This window comes from Mycteria americana, chromosome 1 (genome assembly GCF_035582795.1).
Source record: "Mycteria americana isolate JAX WOST 10 ecotype Jacksonville Zoo and Gardens chromosome 1, USCA_MyAme_1.0, whole genome shotgun sequence".
NCBI lineage: Eukaryota > Metazoa > Chordata > Aves > Ciconiiformes > Ciconiidae > Mycteria > Mycteria americana.
Window position 1 is genome coordinate 34,141,698 of NC_134365.1, and position 20,395 is coordinate 34,162,092.

General features: G+C 39.4%; 1 protein-coding gene across 4 annotated transcripts in view; it reads left to right on the forward strand.

Moving 5' to 3' along the window:
- Positions 1-20,395, forward strand: part of TMEM117 (transmembrane protein 117) — a 238,920-nt gene that overhangs the window by 45,447 nt on the left and 173,078 nt on the right. For all 4 annotated transcript variants that reach the window (XR_012774410.1, XM_075494344.1, XM_075494335.1 and 1 more), the window contains one exon: positions 4,236-4,368. Coding sequence is in view for 3 of the 4 variants with exons in the window: in XM_075494335.1 (XP_075350450.1) it covers positions 4,236-4,368 (133 nt within the window). In the remaining variant the exon portion in view is untranslated. The remainder of the gene's footprint in view (positions 1-4,235; positions 4,369-20,395) is intronic.

A 20,395-nucleotide genomic window follows, 5' to 3' on the forward strand; every position in this document is an offset into this window, starting at 1 on the left:
TGAATGAACACCTCATATTTCTTAGTAATTCCCCCCACGTTATAGCTTCACCATGTGTCCAGCCCTAATCCATGCTGAAACTGGACTTTTTATCCCACAGGTCCCATTCCCCAGCCACTTTCCTGAGTATTTTACTGCTCCCAGCCTAATCCCATCTCCTCACCAACCTATGCCAGAGCATCAGGTGGTCTGTTTCCCTTCTTCCAGCCTAGAGTGCCCATTTGTCCATCCTACAATTACCAAAGGCTTCATGACCTCCTGTCCATCCAGATCCATTCAAGAGCTCTGGATTCCTAATTAAGACGTTACATTTCCCAACTCTTTCCAGTCCCACTGTTACCTTCTCCTCACCAACCCTTACTAGAAGCTTAGCATCTCGGTTCCCTCAAGGTTCCTACTCTAGATTTTGCAGTTCAACAACAGCTCCCAGGGATTGCGCCATCCCAGACCATTCCACTTCTCAGTCTGCTATCTCACCTCTCTTGATGCTTCCTGTCCAGCTCCTCATCTTCCTTCTGTTTTCCCTATTGTGACATCTTCTAGTACCTGACTGCACTATCTCCTCACTAGATGCTGTCCTTCACCTTACTGCTTGAATTATCAGTTGTCTTCCTTAGCCCTCTTGGCTTCTGCTGTGGCACTCTCTGCCTTGCAAAAGCAAATTCCCATCTCTTGCACTGGTGACATTTTCAGTACCCCAAACAATCACATTAAAGAACACGTTAAAAAATCCACTTGCTTTTAGAAAAGAAAAATTCTATCTGGAAAAAAGATAGACCATCTATGGCAACCCATGGTAAAACAATGATACTCTTAGTTATAGGGGCATGCAACTATGAGAGATGGTGAGCTACACAAACTATCTACTAAAATCAGTAGAGGTTAAAGGAGAGCTGCTAGAAGATGGAGATGTGAACACAAAAAGAGGTCAAGATGTCAAGAAGAATACGAACAACTGGACTGAAGTGTGTGACACCCAGATGAGGAAGAACTAGTATGGCTGAGCTTTAATAAGAAAGTGGTCATTAGAAATTCTGGTAAGAACAGCTCGAGGGGCTGTAACAGACTTGTAGAGGTCCAGGAGAAAAAAACTCCAGGCAGTGAATAAACAGTGTGCCTAAAGAGTTTAGAGATGAAAGACAAAAATATGACAGGGTATTCTTGCAGAAGCAAGTAGAGAGGCTATTACAATGCTAAAAACCAGTAGATATGTTTGTTTTAGGAAAGGAGAGGTCTGATCGAGACTGAGAGATTCAGAAGAGGAAAAGAGGGATGAGAGTAGACATAAAGAAGATCTGGAAAATGCATAGAAAAAAATTGTATGGGAAGGTGAAAAGAGTAAAGGGCTACAGGAAACAAAGAGGTGAGAAACTCCTGTGTTTATGATAATGAAGAAGAACAAAGAGAAAAAGGTAAGAGGAGAAGACAGAGAAGGAAAGCTAGTCCAGGAAAAATATGTTCCTGAAAAAAACATGACAAAAGTTTCACCTATCAGCAATAGTGAGAGTAAGCAGAGACTCTTTTCAAGTGCCAAGACATACCAGTATGCTTTGAAAAAAGCATTCTCTGCAAAATAAACTATAAAACATCACATGATTAAAGTGCTTAGGTCTAAGAAAAACACATAGTACAAGAGTCTACACAGACTCATAATTTGAGTGAAATAAGGGAAATAAGGGAAGCATATAATGTATGTCAGGGGACATACTTCTACTTCAAATATTTCACACGAGAAAAGCTTTCTTAGACATGAAAAGGAAAATGATGTACGAGTCAGTAACCTTTTTTTAGCATTTGAAATGTAATTGTAATGAATGGTCTGTAATCTTTCTCAGCATCTCTTAAAAGTACTGTTATTAGTAAGTTATTGTTTAATTCTTTTTTTTTTTCCTTTGGACTTCATATTCAGTGTGTAACGTTTGAAAATAGGATACAGAAAAAATGTGCATAAGGAACTGAGATTTTTCTTTATGTATGAATGGTGAAAAAAATATCAAGACTGTAGGAGCTTATTTTGTAATATTGCAGTGAGGCATTATAACTTTTCACAAAGGCACTATAAGCTTTTCACAAATTTTAGATTAATAAACTGCTTGGTAGTTGATCAGTCTTTCTGATGTTACCTTAATAGTAAAAATGACCACTGCAGCAACTATATTGCTCATAAACATGCTAAATATTATCTGTTGGTACACAGCCCTTTTGAAATTCCATCTGGGATGTTAGGTGTTGTTTTTGCTGGGAGTCAAGCACTGAAAAAAATATTTCTACACCTTTCCACCATCATTCATACACTCCTATTTAGGTCATTAATGACTGCAAATAAATAGCCTTTGAAAAAGCAGGAACCATTAAAACCAAGTGTAAACTATGAAAAACAGGATGGGGAGAGTGTTGTATTGCAGTAAGACTTTTGGGGATAGGACAATAAAATCAACCTTGCTCTGACAAATTTGTAGTAGTACATTTGTGAAATGACAAGAACATTACGATGAGAAACAACCATAGCTCAAATACTCTAGGGAATGTTTAGTTCTCTGTGATGTGACAACATTTGTGTACATACCTGACTAGGAAATGAATAGTAATTACATCATAAGTATGGCTGTAAGCTCTATTCTCTTTTGTGATATGATTTTTTTTATGTTGCCACTTACAGGCTTAATCAGTTTGTGGCCTTGTTGTGGTATAATGTAGCAAAAGTCTACACTGTAAGAAAGAGAATAATATTCTTCACCTTTGTGGATCAAGGACTTGAGCATAGAGAGTAAATTACTTGTCCATAATGTCACAGGAGGTCTCTGGTAGAATTTGGAACTGATTCTAAGGCTCCTGGCACTTGCCCAGTGCATATCACACGTTGGGTGAGGTCATCCCAGCTGAGCAGTTCAGTAGTATTGGAGTCTAAGACTTTTTCAGAGTTTCCTATGTTGACATTAAATGACTGGCAGACAAGAACATATGGCAGCCTTGTACTGCCTCACAAAACAGAGGAGCAATGAGATTGCACAGTATTGTTATCTCAGTTTTACTGAGAGGAGGGGTGATTATTTACTTATTACTAACCATGTATTTTTGTGTACTTTTGGGCTTAAGCAAGAGTCATCTTTGACTCAAGGGATGGCTTTTTCTCTGATTCATGGAGTTTCCCTCTAGTCCAGGCAAGTTCTTTCATCCTCAACTGGTTCTGCAGTCACCCTCTCAGAAAAGTACTTAATTTCTTTCTCTCATGAGCCCAGATGTCCCGAATCCCCAATTCTATGCCATGTTTGTGTTTTTCACAAGCTAGACAAACACATATGATGAGATCACTATTATCATGTCATATGATATTTGACCTGATGCTGTCTATAGTCAGTGGAAAGAGACAGACAGCCATCAAGATTTAATGACTCTCTTGTTACTGATCAAGAAATAACTAGGAGCAAATAATGGATCTCACACAGCCTGAGGTACTTATGGCACTTCACAACTTATAAAGACTTGTTCCTCAAAACATTGGGCAGATGCCACTAACACATGGCTCTTGCCTTGAGGTCTAGACTAATTCCATGGGATTTTCCCTGCTGTGGTATTTGTTTTAGAGTGTTAGGATGTAGCAGCTTCTAGAAAATGGGATGGCTTTGGCAGTTGCCCTTCCAATCCATCAGTCCTTCCCATTTTCACACCGATATGCAGCACTACTGTTCATTGAGCCTCAAGGTCAGCAGCGTGATGGAACTAATTCAAATGGAAAAAAAAATATGGTAAATTACCTTTTTTCTAGATGGGTCAGTTCCTCACTCTTGTTTGCTTGTGCATGGCTGCTCATCTTGCTGTGCCAGAATAAGAGCAGAGTGGGTAGAGATGTTAATGGCTGAAACAGGAGACAGCGAAGGCTACTTAACCAGCATGCAGAATCACATGTAGTGTGTGCAAAACCACAGTTTGACCAGGTACCACAGATGTGATGTGGACTCCTTCAGACCTTCAGCTCAGTGATTTTGATTGTAAGAGACCAAACCAGTTTTTCAGCAGTTTGTGCGAAGCAACCTCGTAATTTTGTAGGAATAATATCTGTTAATGCTGAACTACAGAAGTGCAGTTCGGCTGCATGATACTAAATCTGCCCCCCCAGTGGAATAATTGGGTATAAGAAGAAATACAGTTTAGTACTCTATTTTGTTCTTGTTATCGTATAAACATGTATTTACTGACTGACTAAAATATGCTTTCTCATAATATTCATACCACAGGTCAGTTGCTCCGTCTGAAAATGTTTCGAGAGGACCACGGGTCTTGGATGACGATGTTCTTCAGTACCATCCTCTTCCTCTTCATTTTTTCTCACATTTATAACCTGTTCCTCATTATGGCAGGGAATATGAGGTAGGTTACAGAGTTTCTTTTTGTCTCTTTTGCTCTAGGATATATTCTACTGGAAGATTTTCATATTATGCTCCTTTACGGTGAACAAGGGTTTACCAAATGTAAACATACTAGTATTCACTATCTTTTTTTATTCCTCTGCTTTCTGAATTGAGGTAGAATAGTAATTTAATTGGTGAATTAGCCAAGAGGATTAAAGTATCAGTTATAAAATGTAAGCTCCTAAACTAATGATAGCAACTATTACATCAGGGTACTAATGAACATTATATCTGTATTTTTTAATTTAAAATTATAGCTCAACAAATTTGATTTGAAGTTAGGACTGAGTAGTTTAAAAGTATAAGCATTACTATTGTGCATACTCAGGAAATTCAGACTTAAAGTTAAAAGAAATTGAAACATCCGAATTTGAGGAAGCTCACACTCAAAACACAAACATTAAATGTGTAGTATAGTGCTACTTTGGTTATGTATAATAATATTTGCTGATCCAGTTTGTTAAAAATATTCTTAGAAATCTATTTTTTTTCCCATAAGGTGCTCCGACAGGGTAAAGTTATGGTTGGCTGAGGGATGAACAGCTATCTTTTTGTTACGTCTGGATTTATTTTAAATGGAGCTTTTTATATTAATTTTCTAGCTTAAAAAGACTTGCTTTCTCTTATTATCTCAAAATTAACACCACTTTCATGTGTTGATTCTCCTGAGAAAACCTACATTATTAGTCATCTAATACATACAAAATGAGTTCATTGGACAAAAATACACAGTCAATGTTTATGAAAGGCAAGGTAGCATCTGAAGAGTTGTTAGCAAGGAATAAGAAACCAAATGTATATATGAGTTGAAGAACACTACAAATAATTGAATGACTTGTTCTTAGCAAAATATCAGAGCCATACCAACAGAGTCTGAGGAAGAGTTATTTAATTGACCCTGGTGTGGTGTGTTGCAGATCTTAAGTGTGTCAACAAAAATACGCAGCATATAAAATCCTGTTAACAATGTGACATAAAACAAAAGGTGAGTAGGACACAGAGTGGGTGTCACTGAGTGAACGTGAGCGCAGACCAGCTGGGCTAATCATGAGATTGTGACATGAATGTACTGGTTTGAGCAAGGCAAGTAAAGTAGCAGAATCAGCGAGTGTTTTAGGAAACGATCACAGTAATGATGTGGTAAATAGGAATAGGTGCTCAATAAGAGGCAGAATAATCATCCCTGAAATGAGGGTGGGAGCACTGCAGCTTTCTGACTTCCCTATTTACATATTCATACTATTATTGGTATTATGTTAAGATTAATATGTGGTATTTCTAATGCTCCATAAACTACAACTAGCTATTAGACAAAGCATTAATGATTTTGAAAGCTTGACTCATGTCTGGAAATCAGAGTTCATTTGTCCTCGTCAACATTCCTGCTCCCCGTATCTGTTACAAGCTTCCATTAGCTGCACTGAAGAGATTGCGTGGCAATCAGCGTCTACGTTCATGGAAATAGGCACAGCCAAGTACTAAAATAGCTGGTGTCAGTCAATCTGCCCTCTTGCTTTCTGTGGGGTGAAGCCTCTCCTTTCCTGGAGCTTATGCCCCAGCCCTAGATTTGTTGCAGTCATTTTGGGCAGCTGACCATGCTGTGCTCAAGGAATGACACTGCTTTTTCGAAGTGGACTGAAGGCTTGTTACAGCCGTTTTGGGTGTGCATTCCAGCAAAAGGGCAGCAAGCGGATACAGAACAAACAGTTTCAGTCTCAAACTGCACTGTGTAAACCATCAGTCAGACGGAGCCCTTGGATCAGTCCTTTCAAAGTCGAGGCAGAACAATGTGTAGTACTTTTGAAAAGAGGGTTTCTACAACAAACATCATCAAAGCCAACTACTTCACGTTGCCAGAATAAAATGTTTCAAGGAGTGGATTATTTTTTCCTGAGTAAATGTAATCCTTATGATAGCTGTTTGCTTCATGGTTTGTACTCCTGTGCAAAAGAACACCTCTGTCTGCCCCTTTTGCCACAGTGCCTTGCTGCAGCGGCTGACACCAGAGGGACTGGCTTCCAAGATAAAGGTCTGAGTCTGCCTGCATGGAGGTTACGGTCTTTGTAGAGACATGCTGACCTTTGTGCCTATTGACTCCTATGAAACACAAGCATCCAGAATACACATCTTTCCAATACAAGGGCTACGAAAGCCGTACAATTACTGTCTACAAGACTGAGTGAAAAACATTCGGGTTTTTTTGCATGTGTTTACTCCTTGCCCTGTCTCTGATTCAGCTTGCCCTGTGTGCTGGCAGGAGAGTGATTCTGACAAGTTTCTCTATGTCAGATGTTTGGTCTCATCAATGAAAATCCCTTTGTCGCTCACAAGTAGGAGAATCATACGTCTTGCGTGTGCATGCCAGCATGGATGGGCACAGCAGAAGCAATATCCTGTTGAGGGCTCGAGAAACCTGTGCAAGGAGTGCTTTAAAGGTCTGTCATGTTACCATCTCTAACAAGGTATATTTTACAGTTGCTAAGATTTGGGGTTTTTTAAAAGCATTTTTAAAGACACTTCACATGTGTCTTAGGGTGGCAAACCTAAAAAGTGTGAATGTATCCCTTCAAAAAGGATAGCGGTGGGGACTGTAGTTTGCTGGGAGGAGCAAAAGCTGAACAAGTCGCTGGTACTTGAATATATATTATAGAGCTGTTTGCTGGGTGAAAGAGTGAGTATTTGAACTGAAAATTTTGTGACAGATTGGAATGTATCTTTTTAAATTTTAAGTCCCTCTCTTTCTTTCAGTGATATTTCCTTTTAGGGACTTCACAGTTTATGGCACTGACCCACTGTACATTAGGTCATTGCTCTTGTAGTCAGAGCTGAACATCTGGTGAGGAAACAAGTCTGAAAAGCTGTCGGAGAATGTTCTGCAGCTATTTTTTCTTACTGCGTCTCAATCCCTGAAAACAGTTAAGCAGAGGCCGAGCTGGGCGCAGGGCCCACGTCAGGCCCAGTTTGTGTAACCATCTGAAGGCCCAGCAGGGTTGAGGCTCAGGCTTCAGGAACGAGCTGTGTGGTCTAGCTGGTCCTTCTCTGCAAGAAAGATGTGCAATAGAGAGGATAAATGTGAAAATGATCCAGAGGTAGGAAAGGTTCAGCTGTTATTCAGGTTTCGGTTTAGAGACCTGGGGAGCGTAGCAGGACGAGTCAGTCAGAGCAGAGCAGCAGCTGTTAGAGAGCAGGCCTGGTCAAGGCTGCTGTGAGAATAACGCAGAAAAAGCTGTTCCTGCAAAAGTCATAGTAATCTTAAGTAGTGCTTTATGCTCAAATAAGGAGAGATTTATTTTGGAATAGTTTTAATACTTGGAGAACAGTAAAACCAATTGTAGAGGATCAGAAAAAATATTACCTTGTGTGATGCCAGGGGCTGAACTGTTCAGTGGGCATAAGGCTGTTGAATTTCCTCTCTAATTCGGAATTTTAAGTTTTTGAAGTAGTGAGAAGGGCACTGCCGATTACATCTTCTCAATGGGTGTGTGTCTACGTTAGCCAGGGATACGGTACATTGCGAGAGGGACTCTGATACGACACGACATGACGTACATTGGCCTGGGGATCTGCTGTTCATGCTACGAGTCTTGTGGTGGTTTTGTGCACACGAGCAGAAGTACAGTGTCTGTCACGTTGCGGTCCATCACGCTTGTGCACAATGGTCCATCACACATGTACACAACGGTCCTCTGCACAGCGAGCCCAGGCAGAGTCAGGAAGAGGCTAGCTGCCATCTAAAGTGGCCCTCTGTGTCAAATCTGTCACTGTCACTTCGCCTGCTCCGCACTATTCTTTGCCCTCACATGGCTGACAAAAATCCTTCCTTTCTTTATCCGTCTTACAACAACTGTGGGAGTCTGTTTGGAGGAATTAATTCATACTCAGCGCTATTTCCATCAACACAGGCCTGCATATAGTGAATAGAAGGTTTTTTCTATGATTATAGACAGTAAGAAGATAGTGGTTGCTCTCTTGTGGTATTCAGCTTCTGCTTTGCTGCTTTCCGTTCTGCAGAAGTGTCTATCAACTCCTGTCACTTCATCGTACCGTTTTCTTTGACCCATGCTCTGAAGAGGGGAAAACAGTTTGCTTGGAAGCTGAACCAGAGCATTGCCAGTGGTACTGGGTGAGGCTGAGGGGCATGAACTGGTGCCAGCACACCATGATCAGAAGTGCCGACAAACAGTGGCTGCACAATTTTTGGGTGCCACCCAGTCACTCAGTTAGGGCTACAAATGCACTGCAAGGCAGCCAGGTGGCCATCTGTCTGTCCATCCATCCTGGGAGGTCATTGCACAACCCCTCTGCGAACACTGTGTGCCACTGGCCATGCCTGGAGTCCCTCCACCCAGTCTTGAACAGCATGGTCCTGTTCATACAGTCCTGAGCAGGAGATTGTTCTCCAAGCACCTTAATGGTCTTTGAAGATGTGAATTGGGTCCTTTAGGTGCTTATAATACCTTGTACTGGACATTATTAATAATGCACAGTTAGTTATTGGGCAAGACCAATAACGTTGGCTGAGGCCAAGGTTTCTGTTAGAAGCAGTAAAATTTAATAAGCAGGAGTGGTGTTGTATATTTGCAGCAAACTCAAACCTAGTATGTGCAAAAGCAGCTCAGAGCCCAGCGTGCCAAAGTAAAGCCCTCAGAGCATTAAACAAGCAAATTGTTTTGCAGAGGGAAATTCTAGAAAGCTAGGATCAGCATCTCCTAGCTTGAAGAATGTCTTAAAACATTTTAAAAACAGGAGTTCATGTAATGAATGGTAACAAGGACAACGTGAGAATAACATAGGATTTTATGATAATGTTTTATGGTATTGCATGGTTTTAAAAAAAAAAAAGGACAAACCTCATCAGGATCCTCCTCTGTCTGCTGCTTGGAGGAAACCGGAGCAGTGTTGGGCTATTGAATTCTTAGGGCTTTCCTGGTGATTCCCAATTGACAGCATGCATATCCAGTTAGGTGCCAAGCTCCATGGTACTCTCCCATCTGAAGACCTTCCCTAGTTCCTTGTAACAGATACTCTGTGCTACCTTGCCAGAGATCTGATTTCTGCCCTTGTCATGGCCTTCATTTTTCAAAATACGGTGTAGCAATGGTATTCAAATCTTGGGTAGATAGGTTAACTGTCTGGCAACTTTTGTGTAGTGCCAGTGAGCACACTCAAGTTTTCTGCCCCCTTGCAGAAGGTGCCTGGAAGGCTTGTCTCACGGCACTCCAGTGGAACATGAGATACTTGTCTTGCACTTTGTCTCCTATATTTGGCCATTTCTGATTGCTGTTTTGGAGCTTGAGTTGAAAGACTGAAAAAAGTAGATCAGGATTTCATTAAAAATTAAGGGTTGTAATGTGCTGGTGAGAGCTGTTAGGATTTTGAAAATGATGACTCTAGAATGGTCTTGGCTTTCAAAGCACATGCACGTCTCTCTCAGTCAAAAAGCCAAAAACAGTCTAAAGAGAGTAGTTCCCTCCTCAACCTTTTATTATTTCTTGTGTGGTAGAGTGGCCAAACCTGTAGATGTTGCCAGCATCCTCTTCTTGCACATGCCCACTGCCACTTCTGGAGGACTGATCAGCATCGTTGCGATCTACTCCATGTTTCAGGACCATAAGTCCCCGTTACCAATGGCATCCTGCACGCTGCAAGGCATGCTGGTGTGCAGTTCCAGCGTGGTTTCACAAGAAAGGAGGCTCTTTTCTACATATTAAAGGGTCATATAAATGTGCTTAGTATAAATCTGCTGTGCAGGTGTGGATGGAAGGTTTCACAATCAAAAAAGTGCCTATGTTGTGTCCAGGGCCCAGAGTTGTGACACTTCTCAACACTTTTCAGATCAAGGGCATGTATTTAATTTGTAATGCCCGTGTCACCTGCCCAGCAGCCTGGAGCCATCTTATATCAGAGCACTATCTATTTTAATAATAAACTTAACTATATACGTGCAGTTCAGGCCTTATGTACTCTAATAGAAGTACTGTCCTGACAGATATCAAGTAACTCTGGCTGTTTTTGCTTGAAGGCCCATCTAGCTCCCAACCTGGTGAACTCTTGCAACAACGATTAACTTTGTGGTATCTGAACAGGTAGGGTGAAGTGCAGGTGTTATATGTCTTTTATCAAAGCACCACTGAATACTTTTTTTAAAAGTGAGAGACTTGTGTGTTTATTTGTTAACTAAAGTCATTTACATTCTTGAACTTCAGCAGTGATTTTGAGCTGTGTAACACCTAAAAGATGAGGAACAGAGCGTATTTATTTAAGGCTGTATTTGAAACGTAAATGAAAGGAGGAAACCTTTTTGTTTTCTAATGGGAATGACGAGGGGAAAATGGGAAAGACGAGGATTGCAGAGGGATGGAAAAAGTATTACTGGTGTTCATTCCTAGTACATTGTGGCAAGGCCCACGCGGTGGCAGCAAAGGGCACATTTCAACGGTAGAAAAACTAAATCCAGTGGAAGTATACACGGATCCTTGCTATCAAACTTTTTCTCTGGATTCTTCTGTGCCACAAGCAAATTCAGTCCTTAATTCATCGTGTCTTTCTCTAAAGGAATTCTGGGTCTTGAACTGTCCAGGGGCTGTCCCATATTTTTGTCATTTATATATGACTTTTGTATGCTTAATATACTGACATAATCTAAGTCGGTACCTACATGTATTGAAGTTTTTCCAATTGTGTTGCTTTTAAGTGGAGAATATATTGCCTAAAGGAAATTTTAGGCATTCTCTCCTTTGGGAGCCTGCGTCAGTAAATAAGGCTGCGATATTTATAATTACAACACAGTGATGTATTTTTCACATGACGTCCAAAAATCAGAGTTGTGACTGCTTGTCTCACAAATGTCAGCTGTCTTGTCTTAGATGAAGAGATTTTCAATTGACCAAAGGACGTTCAGGTGCATCATTATTCAACACTGTAAAGTGTCATTAAAATTGTAGACACAAACCATTTTCTCTTTTGATGCTAATTATTGCATTACTATAGCAATAATACAAGTTGTCGGGATTGTCTTCTTTGAGTGCTGAAGTGCTGAATGTGTCAGGAGAGGGTTTAGAGTGAATTTATTACCTGTGCTGTTAAAGGGTTTCAGTTATTCTTATAAAGCACTAGGAGAGAGTACATCTTTTTGGTGTACGTTTGTCGTCTCTTATTGCGCGTTTCTTTCACAGAAGAAGTGTGAAATTACAACACAGTTTACATTAATAGCAGAAATTCCTTAGGAATAAAAAATATTCCTTTAATTTTAATTAAGGTTCATTTTGAATAGGACTCTGTTTAAGTGATTTAATGAATTGGGACCAAATTACAAACAATCTGGAGTTGACAAATGCATATAAAGAGGGTTTGCATTTTGTTTAATAAGCTGAAACAGGGAAACAGCTATATACATTTTTAAAACCCACAATAATAGCTTTCTATTGCATACTTTACCTTTATCCAAATTAGTTACTGTTCCTTTTCCTTTTTCCCCAATTGCAGCTACACACAGATTATTGTGTCTCTGGAAATGTATATTTACTGAAGACTTTACACCACATCTTATTCAGGATTCTGTGTTTTAGTTTGTTTGATTGCTTTTTAATGAGTCAAGGATTAGTCATCATTAGCATAATTTTTAGAGCAAGTTTGAGGAACAAACAGGAATGCGTTTTCCTAAGCACTGTTACTGTTCTACAGAACTGCAAGGTGCACAGTTTATCTGTGTTAGCCCTCCAAACTACCTTCATAGCTGCATCTACCCAGCCATATGTTTCATGAGCTTTATGTTGATGTATCCTTTGTATATATCTGTTTTATTTATGTATTTATACCATAGTCATGCCATATTTGGTCAATCCTAAATTGTTGTTGGGTTTTTTTTTTGGTTCAAGTTCTCAGCTAGGAAAAAGGGCTTAATATTTGTCCCTACTCAGTTGGCAAAGATAATCGTGTTATACTGTGAGCTTCAGAAAGTTCAAGCTTTTGTGAACTGGTGGAGGGAAAGTTTTCAAATCCATTAAGTCCTCTGTGCCATTCTCAGAGACTAATCCTTTGGGGCCATCATGAGTCTTTCCCAAACAGTATGTGGAAAACAGGGACTCCCTTAGAATACATGTAAGTTCTGAACAGCATGGGCTATGACAGGCTTACACTATGTAAATGTATATAGAGGGCAGAAAGTTTAACAGACTTATAAGAATTATGGATATAAAATATTGCTCCAGGAATGCAGAAGGCTTGAGTCTCTAGGTGGTCTTCAAGTGAGGCTTTTTATTGCAGGTTGTCATCCCAGCTGAGATCCTAAGGCATAGATGTCTAGTGAGATCACATCAGCAAAAGAAACCATGTTTTCCAAGTAACTGCGATTGAAGAGTCTCTTGAGCCAGCATTGGTACTTGAAAATTAAAGTTTACTTAAAAATTTCCAAGCTAGTTCAAGGTGTTTCAACCTTTATAGCTAAATGTACTACAGTCATATCACCTGGTGAAAAAGTACCTCTTGGTTCTGTGTGCTAAATCTGCCATATTGTTCTATCTTCTGTAAAGTAGACTTCAGCAAGCTTTTCCTTCTCCTAAGCCAGGAAATGGCAAAGCAAAGAAAATGCTTAGTTTATTTTATTGCAATTACTAAACAGTTCTTACCTCAGCCCACGAGTTTTCTTACTTGTGCTCTTCAGATTCTCTCCCCAATCTCACCAGGAGCAGGGAGGGTGAGTGAGCGGCTGAGTGGTGCTTAGTTGCGGACTGAAGCTAAACCACGACACTGACTAGATAAATTGATCATGGCATGATGTAGTTATACCTTCTGCAAAAGTTAATTTATAGCACTGTTACATATTTTGTATTTGTTTTATTATTTTTTTGAAAAAATACGCTTGAAGTAAAAAAAAATCCACAATTTAAAATATTCAAAATGTCAATTAATATGTTTGTATTAATGTTAACTGTGTATAAAACAGTTCATGAAGGAAATGCTACCTTGTTCATTTTTTGATGGTAAAGTTGGCCATTTTTAAAATGTTCTGGTTTACATCAGAAATACAGTAACAAGGTAGATTTTTCCTCTACCCATCCTGTGGGCACTCACTGACATATTTTCTCCTTTTTGAAGGCACAGGTAATGGCTATGACTTTACTTTTTTTATTTCATACCACGCTGGATTGAATTGACATGTAGAAACTGAGAGTGTTTTCCCTTAATCACACTATGACATTGTCACTGTGGCATTGCCCGTTAGGATTATGTGAAAATACTGTGCTCTGTCAACCCTCTTGCCAGTTCAGGAACCATAACATTGCTACTGCCTATATGTCTCGTTTTCTTTGACGATGACGCACATGAGTTCAGTCTCCTGAAGACTGAAAAATGCTTTGCTCTAACCCAGACTGTTGAGTTCCAAAGGGAAAAATAACCGGGGCTAAAGTTAGTGGGTTACCCAGCTGCGAGACTGCTTGCAGCTCATGATGTGGGGCCGTATGTCTATGGCTAATCATAATGTAGGAGGCTGGAAGTCCAAAGACACCTCCTGAGGCCTGTTAGGATATAGGCCTGTCAGGGTGATCTGGGTAGAGTGTAGTGCCTTCTTGTATAGGAAATCACGTCCTCAGGTCATCTCTTCTCACCATAAACTAGGAAATCTGTAAAGCTGTAATCTGGACTATTAAGAGGTTTCATCCCTTCCTTTGCCAGGGATGGAACTAGAATTGGGGCATATCTTCTGCAAGGCAGTCTAAGGGGAACTACTGCCAGTTTCCAGTAGCTGAGGAGCTGGTCCATTGCTGTCTCTTTCTTTCTTCTGTTTGCTTTTAGCTCATAGGAGGACATTCAGATAAACACAAAGTTTTAATAAATAGGAATTTAATAATGAGCACTTCCATGAAAAGCAGGTTTTTAAGAAGGAAAATTCTTCTTGGCACTTTTCATCCTTCTTCATTTTGGCTGAAAACACTGAAGATATCAAGTACCTGGAATGGAAAAATATGTAGCACAGCTGCCACCCTAGCAAGACATTTGCTTGCTCTAGGTACTGCTGCTGTATTCTCTTTTTTTATCATCCTAACAGAACTGGGGAGAAGAGACCCCACCTGTCCCTGGTGTCTATGCCAGTAACGAGGTAGGTGGTAGCAGCAGATGGGTAGGCAGCCTATTCCCCAGCCTTGTTAGGCTGCTGGAGTGGAGGGTGCCGTTGTGATTGAGACTGCTGAACATGAAAGCCATGGCAGAGAAGAGAAATAATTGGAAAGTGCAGGAAGAAATTTTGTAGGCACTCACTTTCCTCTGGCAGCAGCAGTAGCAGCAGCTGATATGACTCAGACAAATTTGGCTCATGTCCTGCTTTCAGCTCCCACAGGGTAACACCTGGGATAATCGTCTCGTGTAGCGCCCTTCCGATGGCCCTGAGTGCATTTAATGCCTCACATTTGAATGCGACTACTTGTGTGAAGGAAATTGAGCACCTGAGGTAGTTCTTGCCAGATTATGGCCCTGATGCTGGTGGTTAAACTGCTCTTGCTAGAGAGGGCAATCTAAATTATCTGTTCTCTTCGTTGTTTAGTAGTACAAGAGAAAATGGAAGAAAATTAAAGACCAGGTTTACTTTCAGAGAAAATATGACTTGAGTTTATTTAAGCATTCATGATTGCAGTCCCCCCCAAAAGGACATGCATTTGTAAAACATATTTTATTGTCATCTTGAAAAATCAGAGCACAGAAAGTTTTATAGAAATGTCTGAGTTTAGCAAGTGATAATACGTGTCCCTGTTGCTTTATCTGATGTTATAACCATCAATCACCCTAAAACTACAACTGTAACAAAAATAAGTTGTCCATTTAAAAAATATTTACCTGCATTTTTCAGCAATTGCATGTCTTCTAGGCCTGTTTAAAGGGGATCTGTAAATGTGAGGTAAATAAAAGTATGCTTTAATGATTAACCTGCAGGATTACTGCAGCTTTTTAAAACAGGGTATCTGGTTTACAGGTGACACGTGTTTATTAACATGTTCATACCTTGCACATGTGAACTTTTAAATGTTTCATTCAATTTAACAATAATTGACTACTTTTTTCTAATCTAGAATTTTTGTATTTTTCTTTAAAAATTTATGATTTTCACCCAAACTGGAGAGTTTTAGCATTTTAGCTGTGAAATGGAAACTGTGAACAGTTTTTGAGTTTTTAGAAAAAGCAGGTACATTCCAGTAAAAGAAAAATGGTTGAAAATCTACTTGTTTGATACAAACATTTTGATCTCCTTGAATGTCATGGAGAGAATGGAAATATTCAGTTTACCAGACAGTAAAGGGCACAAATTAAGATGGTAGAGCGATAGCGCATCTCATTCCTGTGACTTGCATTATTTTAATTGATACTTACCTGAGTTAATCTAAAATGAAACTAGCAGTATTTTTACTATGGACTTGGACTTGAATACTTAGTTTTCTCTAAGCAATACTCATAATATGGAGAAACCTTCATCTCTAGTCCCCCAACAGGAAAAAAGACAGTAAATCTGGGGAGGGAGGAGAAATTTTCAAGATTTGATAAATGAAATTTAGTCTTCAAAAAATATGGAGGAGGTTAAAGGCTTTCTTGCTTTAATTTCTTTTTTTGGTTGATTAGTCAGGTAAATTTGCTGTTTCTTCTCTCTGTGAGTCTTCATGCCAAATCTTGAGTTATTTAGTCAGAATACCCACTGGATGATTTTTGCTTGGTAACAGCTGCAACACTCTGCTTTCTTTTACTGCTAAACAACAAATAGTGTCTTAGAATTTCTTCAGCCTTCTTCACAGAAATACATTTTAAGCCTTTTTCCCACTACACTCATCTACAGGTTTTGAAGTGAATGTTTTTATTTGCAGTGCAGCAACAGTATGCAAAGTTTTGAGGCAGGACTTACTACCTTTTTAAAATTTTTTTGTATTTGCGCCAAAACTATGTATTATGTAGGTTCAGCACCCAAGGGAACTTCACACTTGAATAAGTAGCCAAAATAACCAGTTACAGTAAATTGACGCAGTTATTATTTTGAATAAAACATTGAATGCTTGCTTTAAAAAGTTAACAATCAGTCCAAAATTCTTCAAGAATTCAAAGATAATTTTGAATAATGTACAAATAACTACTTATGGCTGTACCAGATGGCAGAAAAAATTACTAGATTAATGAAAAGAACTTTTTATAATGAATGTACCCACAGCTTTCTCCATGTTACCATTGTTCAATTAAATTTAGTGTTAAAGCATTACAATTAACATGAAATTTTCAGTACTATTCAGACAAAATGCATTTACATCCACTGAGATATTTACTTTGTCCATTCTGTAGGGATATTCTGTGAAAGGAGGAATGGACAGTATATTTAAGAGTGTCTTGGTTGTGTGTGTTTGTGAATGGGTGCCTATATAGGTGTAGAAGCTGAGGAATTTTAGCGATATATGGCTATTTGTGAAAAAATGAAAAGGCTTTTTTATATTCTAAAGATTTGTTATCTTTTTTTTTTTAAGACTAAGTAAAAATTTTAATGCAATTCACCAATGTAGGACTGAATGAGCTTTAAAATAGCTGAGCAAAAAATTCCAAAAATCCATGCTGAAATGGTATTCATATATGCATGCAAAAAGATTAACGTAAGTTAGGATACAAACATTTTCCAATGCAAAAATTTTTTATGCGAAGATTTCTTACAGAAAATTCTTGAGTGCTGTGCAGATAGATTGGAAATATTTTGCCTCTTACCAACGCTCACCTAGCAAAGTGTAGGCTGGGAATTTATTTTTAGAGACATTTTTGCTGTAAAAGAATCAGCACGACTGTGATGGAGAGCACCGCTGGTTGTAAAAGTTATAATGAAACATTGAAAATGACATGGTTAGAACCTATCTAAATGGAAGCAACCTGTAAAAAGAATTGTGATAAAATGACTTTCAGTGACACATGCTCTGAAAAGTAAAGATACACAATAGGTTCTGCTTCTTTCAGGTGACTCATTGTAATACCTCCAGTCTATCTAACACATAATGGTAACTGAGAACATAAATTGATACTAGGTAACAGCAGCATTTGACACCTACAATTAGTTCTCTGGTGATGAATAAATGATAATAGAATCAAAAGAACCTTTTTCTATCCTTAAAATGCTTGTGAGGCTAAGAAAGGGAATATTGCTTTAGTACTTAGCCACCTGAAGTAACAGGAGGATGACACCCTGCTTGGTATAAAGCACAGTGGGGCACTTGCACAGGGCTTTTGTTCTTGTCTTAGAGGAGTGAAGGCCAGTACCGTGTGAACTCCCCGATGTCTCCCCGTACAGCAGGTCCACTCCTGAGCACTGTGGCAGCAGTGGCAGAAACCTGCAGCTTTGGTTCTGTGACACCAGCTATTAGTGACCTGCGTGTACTGTGCTTCTTGGGCTTAGTACTGAGGCTTGCAGGACTGGCTCAAGGCCAGAAGAAAAGAAACCTTACATTATAGACTTCAGAAGCGTTTGTCACAAAAGCCTGGAAGTTTCCAGGGCTGAAAATATTCCTCTTAGTCTCTGGTCATATGTAGCAACATGTAGCAGTTGAGGTCGCAAAGGCATCTTTTAGTCTATTTCAGAGTTATATTGCTGATAATTAAAAATGGCTTTCTCACAAAATTTACCCACTAGAAGCATTCTATGCTGAAACGGTTTTCATATATGCATACAAAAAGGTGAATGTTAAGTTAGGATGGAAAAAAAGCAGCAAAAAATTCCTGCCAGTAAGTTGAAACCAAAATTCAATAAGCTAGAGCATAACACCACCACAACCAATACACCTATGATCAGTTCTTGTGACTCAGAAACATCCATCTTTTTAGATATTTCAGTTTTGGGTTTGGGGTTTTTTTTTTCCCAAGTAAGAATTGTCTGCCTCCTCCAAGAAATGGAGAGTAAATGCTCTCTTCTCATATTGGCAGGGCTGAGGAGGAAAACCTTGTTTTTAATCTATTGCTGAAAGCATCCTGTGTACAGGAGACAGGCTATACCCCAGGATATTTCCACGCAGTGGATATTAAGATCGAGGTTCTCCCTGTTCTGCTTTGCCTTATGTTGCAGCTGCATAAATGAAGTGATTCACAGGCAGTAAATAAGCAGAGTGCATACAGTGTCAGAGAGATTGCTTGAATTCTGTAGCAATGAACATTGCATATGATTGTATGTGCCCATCTGGTATTACTGGTTCCAGCTGCTTTTAATTTTAAAATGAGAACAGAGTGAAAATGGCTGTAAATAAATACATTTTTTTTGTTTACCACAAACATGCTCAGGATTTATACATTAAAAATTACAGTAGGCTGGGATAGAAAATTTAAAATGCTGCTAGGACCTCTGTGATTCTTAACCTAGGTTTTTGAATTCTACCTTTTCTCTCAGTAAATTCTTACTGTTTCAAAGAAAAACATAGTAGTTGGGGAACTGGGGAGGCTTCATGTCTCTTGAGGGTGCCCTGGGAATGTCTAAGGATCTGGTTGGAGGTCCCTAAGTCCCAGTGGGAGGCTTGAAATCACCAGAGTGGTTGTTCATTTTAAAGCAGACTCATGGCATTTGAATCAGCCTATATTACGGTTGCTGCCTTCTAGCTAGATTCTATTCTAGAGATTACAGACTGATCTGAGAATTGCATGCGTGTCTCTAATACCATGTGTCATGGTTTAACCCGGCAGGCAGCTAAACACCACACAGCCGTTCGCTCACTCCCCCTCAGTGGGGGAGAGAATCGGAAAAAAGGTGAAACTCATGGGTTGAGATAAATACAATTTAACAGGACAGAAAAGGAAGGGAAAATAATAATAATGACAAAAGAATATACAAAACAAGTGATGCACAGTGCAATTGCTCACCACTCACTGACTGATGCCCAGCCAGTTCCCGAGCAGCGGCTGTGCCCCCCCCAGCCAACTCCCCCCAGTTTTTTGTTCAGCAGGATGTCATATGGTATGGAATGTCCCTTTGGTCAGTTGGGGTCAGCTGTCCCAGCTGTGTCCCCTCCCAGCTTCTTGTGCACCTCCAGCCTCCTCACTGGCAGAGTAGTAGAGAAGCTGAAAAGTCCTTGACTTAGTGTAAACACTGCTCAGCAACAACTGAAACATCAGTGTTATCAACATTATTCTCATGCTAAATCCAAACCACAGCACTATACCGGCTACGAGGAAGAAAATTAACTCTATCCCAGCTGAAACCAGGACACCATGATAAATCAGGAGTGTTTCTGTTGAAGTGAAGGGATCAAGATTTGTGTCTTAAAATGACCCTAACAATCGAGGAAAAGGAGAAGTCCTGGAAGTAAAATTCAAAAATATGCAAATTATAGAATCAAATAATAAATCAAAAGGAGTATTTTTTTTTTTGTAAGGGCTTGGATAGTCTTGCCAGTATGTCATCCTTCTGTCTCTATGCAAGAGCTGCAAACGGTCTCTCAATACCATAGGACCAGGAAAAAGCAAATGGCGCCTCAGTAGAGCTCCTTGTTCTCCACAGTGAGCAGGAAATCCCACCACTTTTTATCAAAAGGAGGTTGAGGAAATAAGTAATGCTGACAGCAGTCATGCATATCTTTACAGAGCATGGTTTAGAGTGGTTAGGTGGATGCTTATACCACATGTATGCCACTTTCCAAAGAAAATTTCTTGAGACAAAGAAACTATAGGAGTCCGACTTTGGGCAGTTGGCCCATGTTCATGATACTTCTTGTTGCCTTGTGACACTTACAGGCAAAACTGTGTAGTTGTCAGGGTTATTCAGCGTGTTACTATTCACTTTAATAGTAACAGGCTTCCTCTCTAGATCGAAGGATACTGCCTGTCACCCTCCTTTGCTGGATTAACATCAGTATAGATCCACATGAATCTAGTTTATATTATTTATTATATTTTATATTATTATATTATTTATATTTAACACTAATTTATATTTGCTTGAAATCACAATTTATACCTTGTTAACAGTTGATTTCTCTGTTCGGTTCTTAATTTTAACC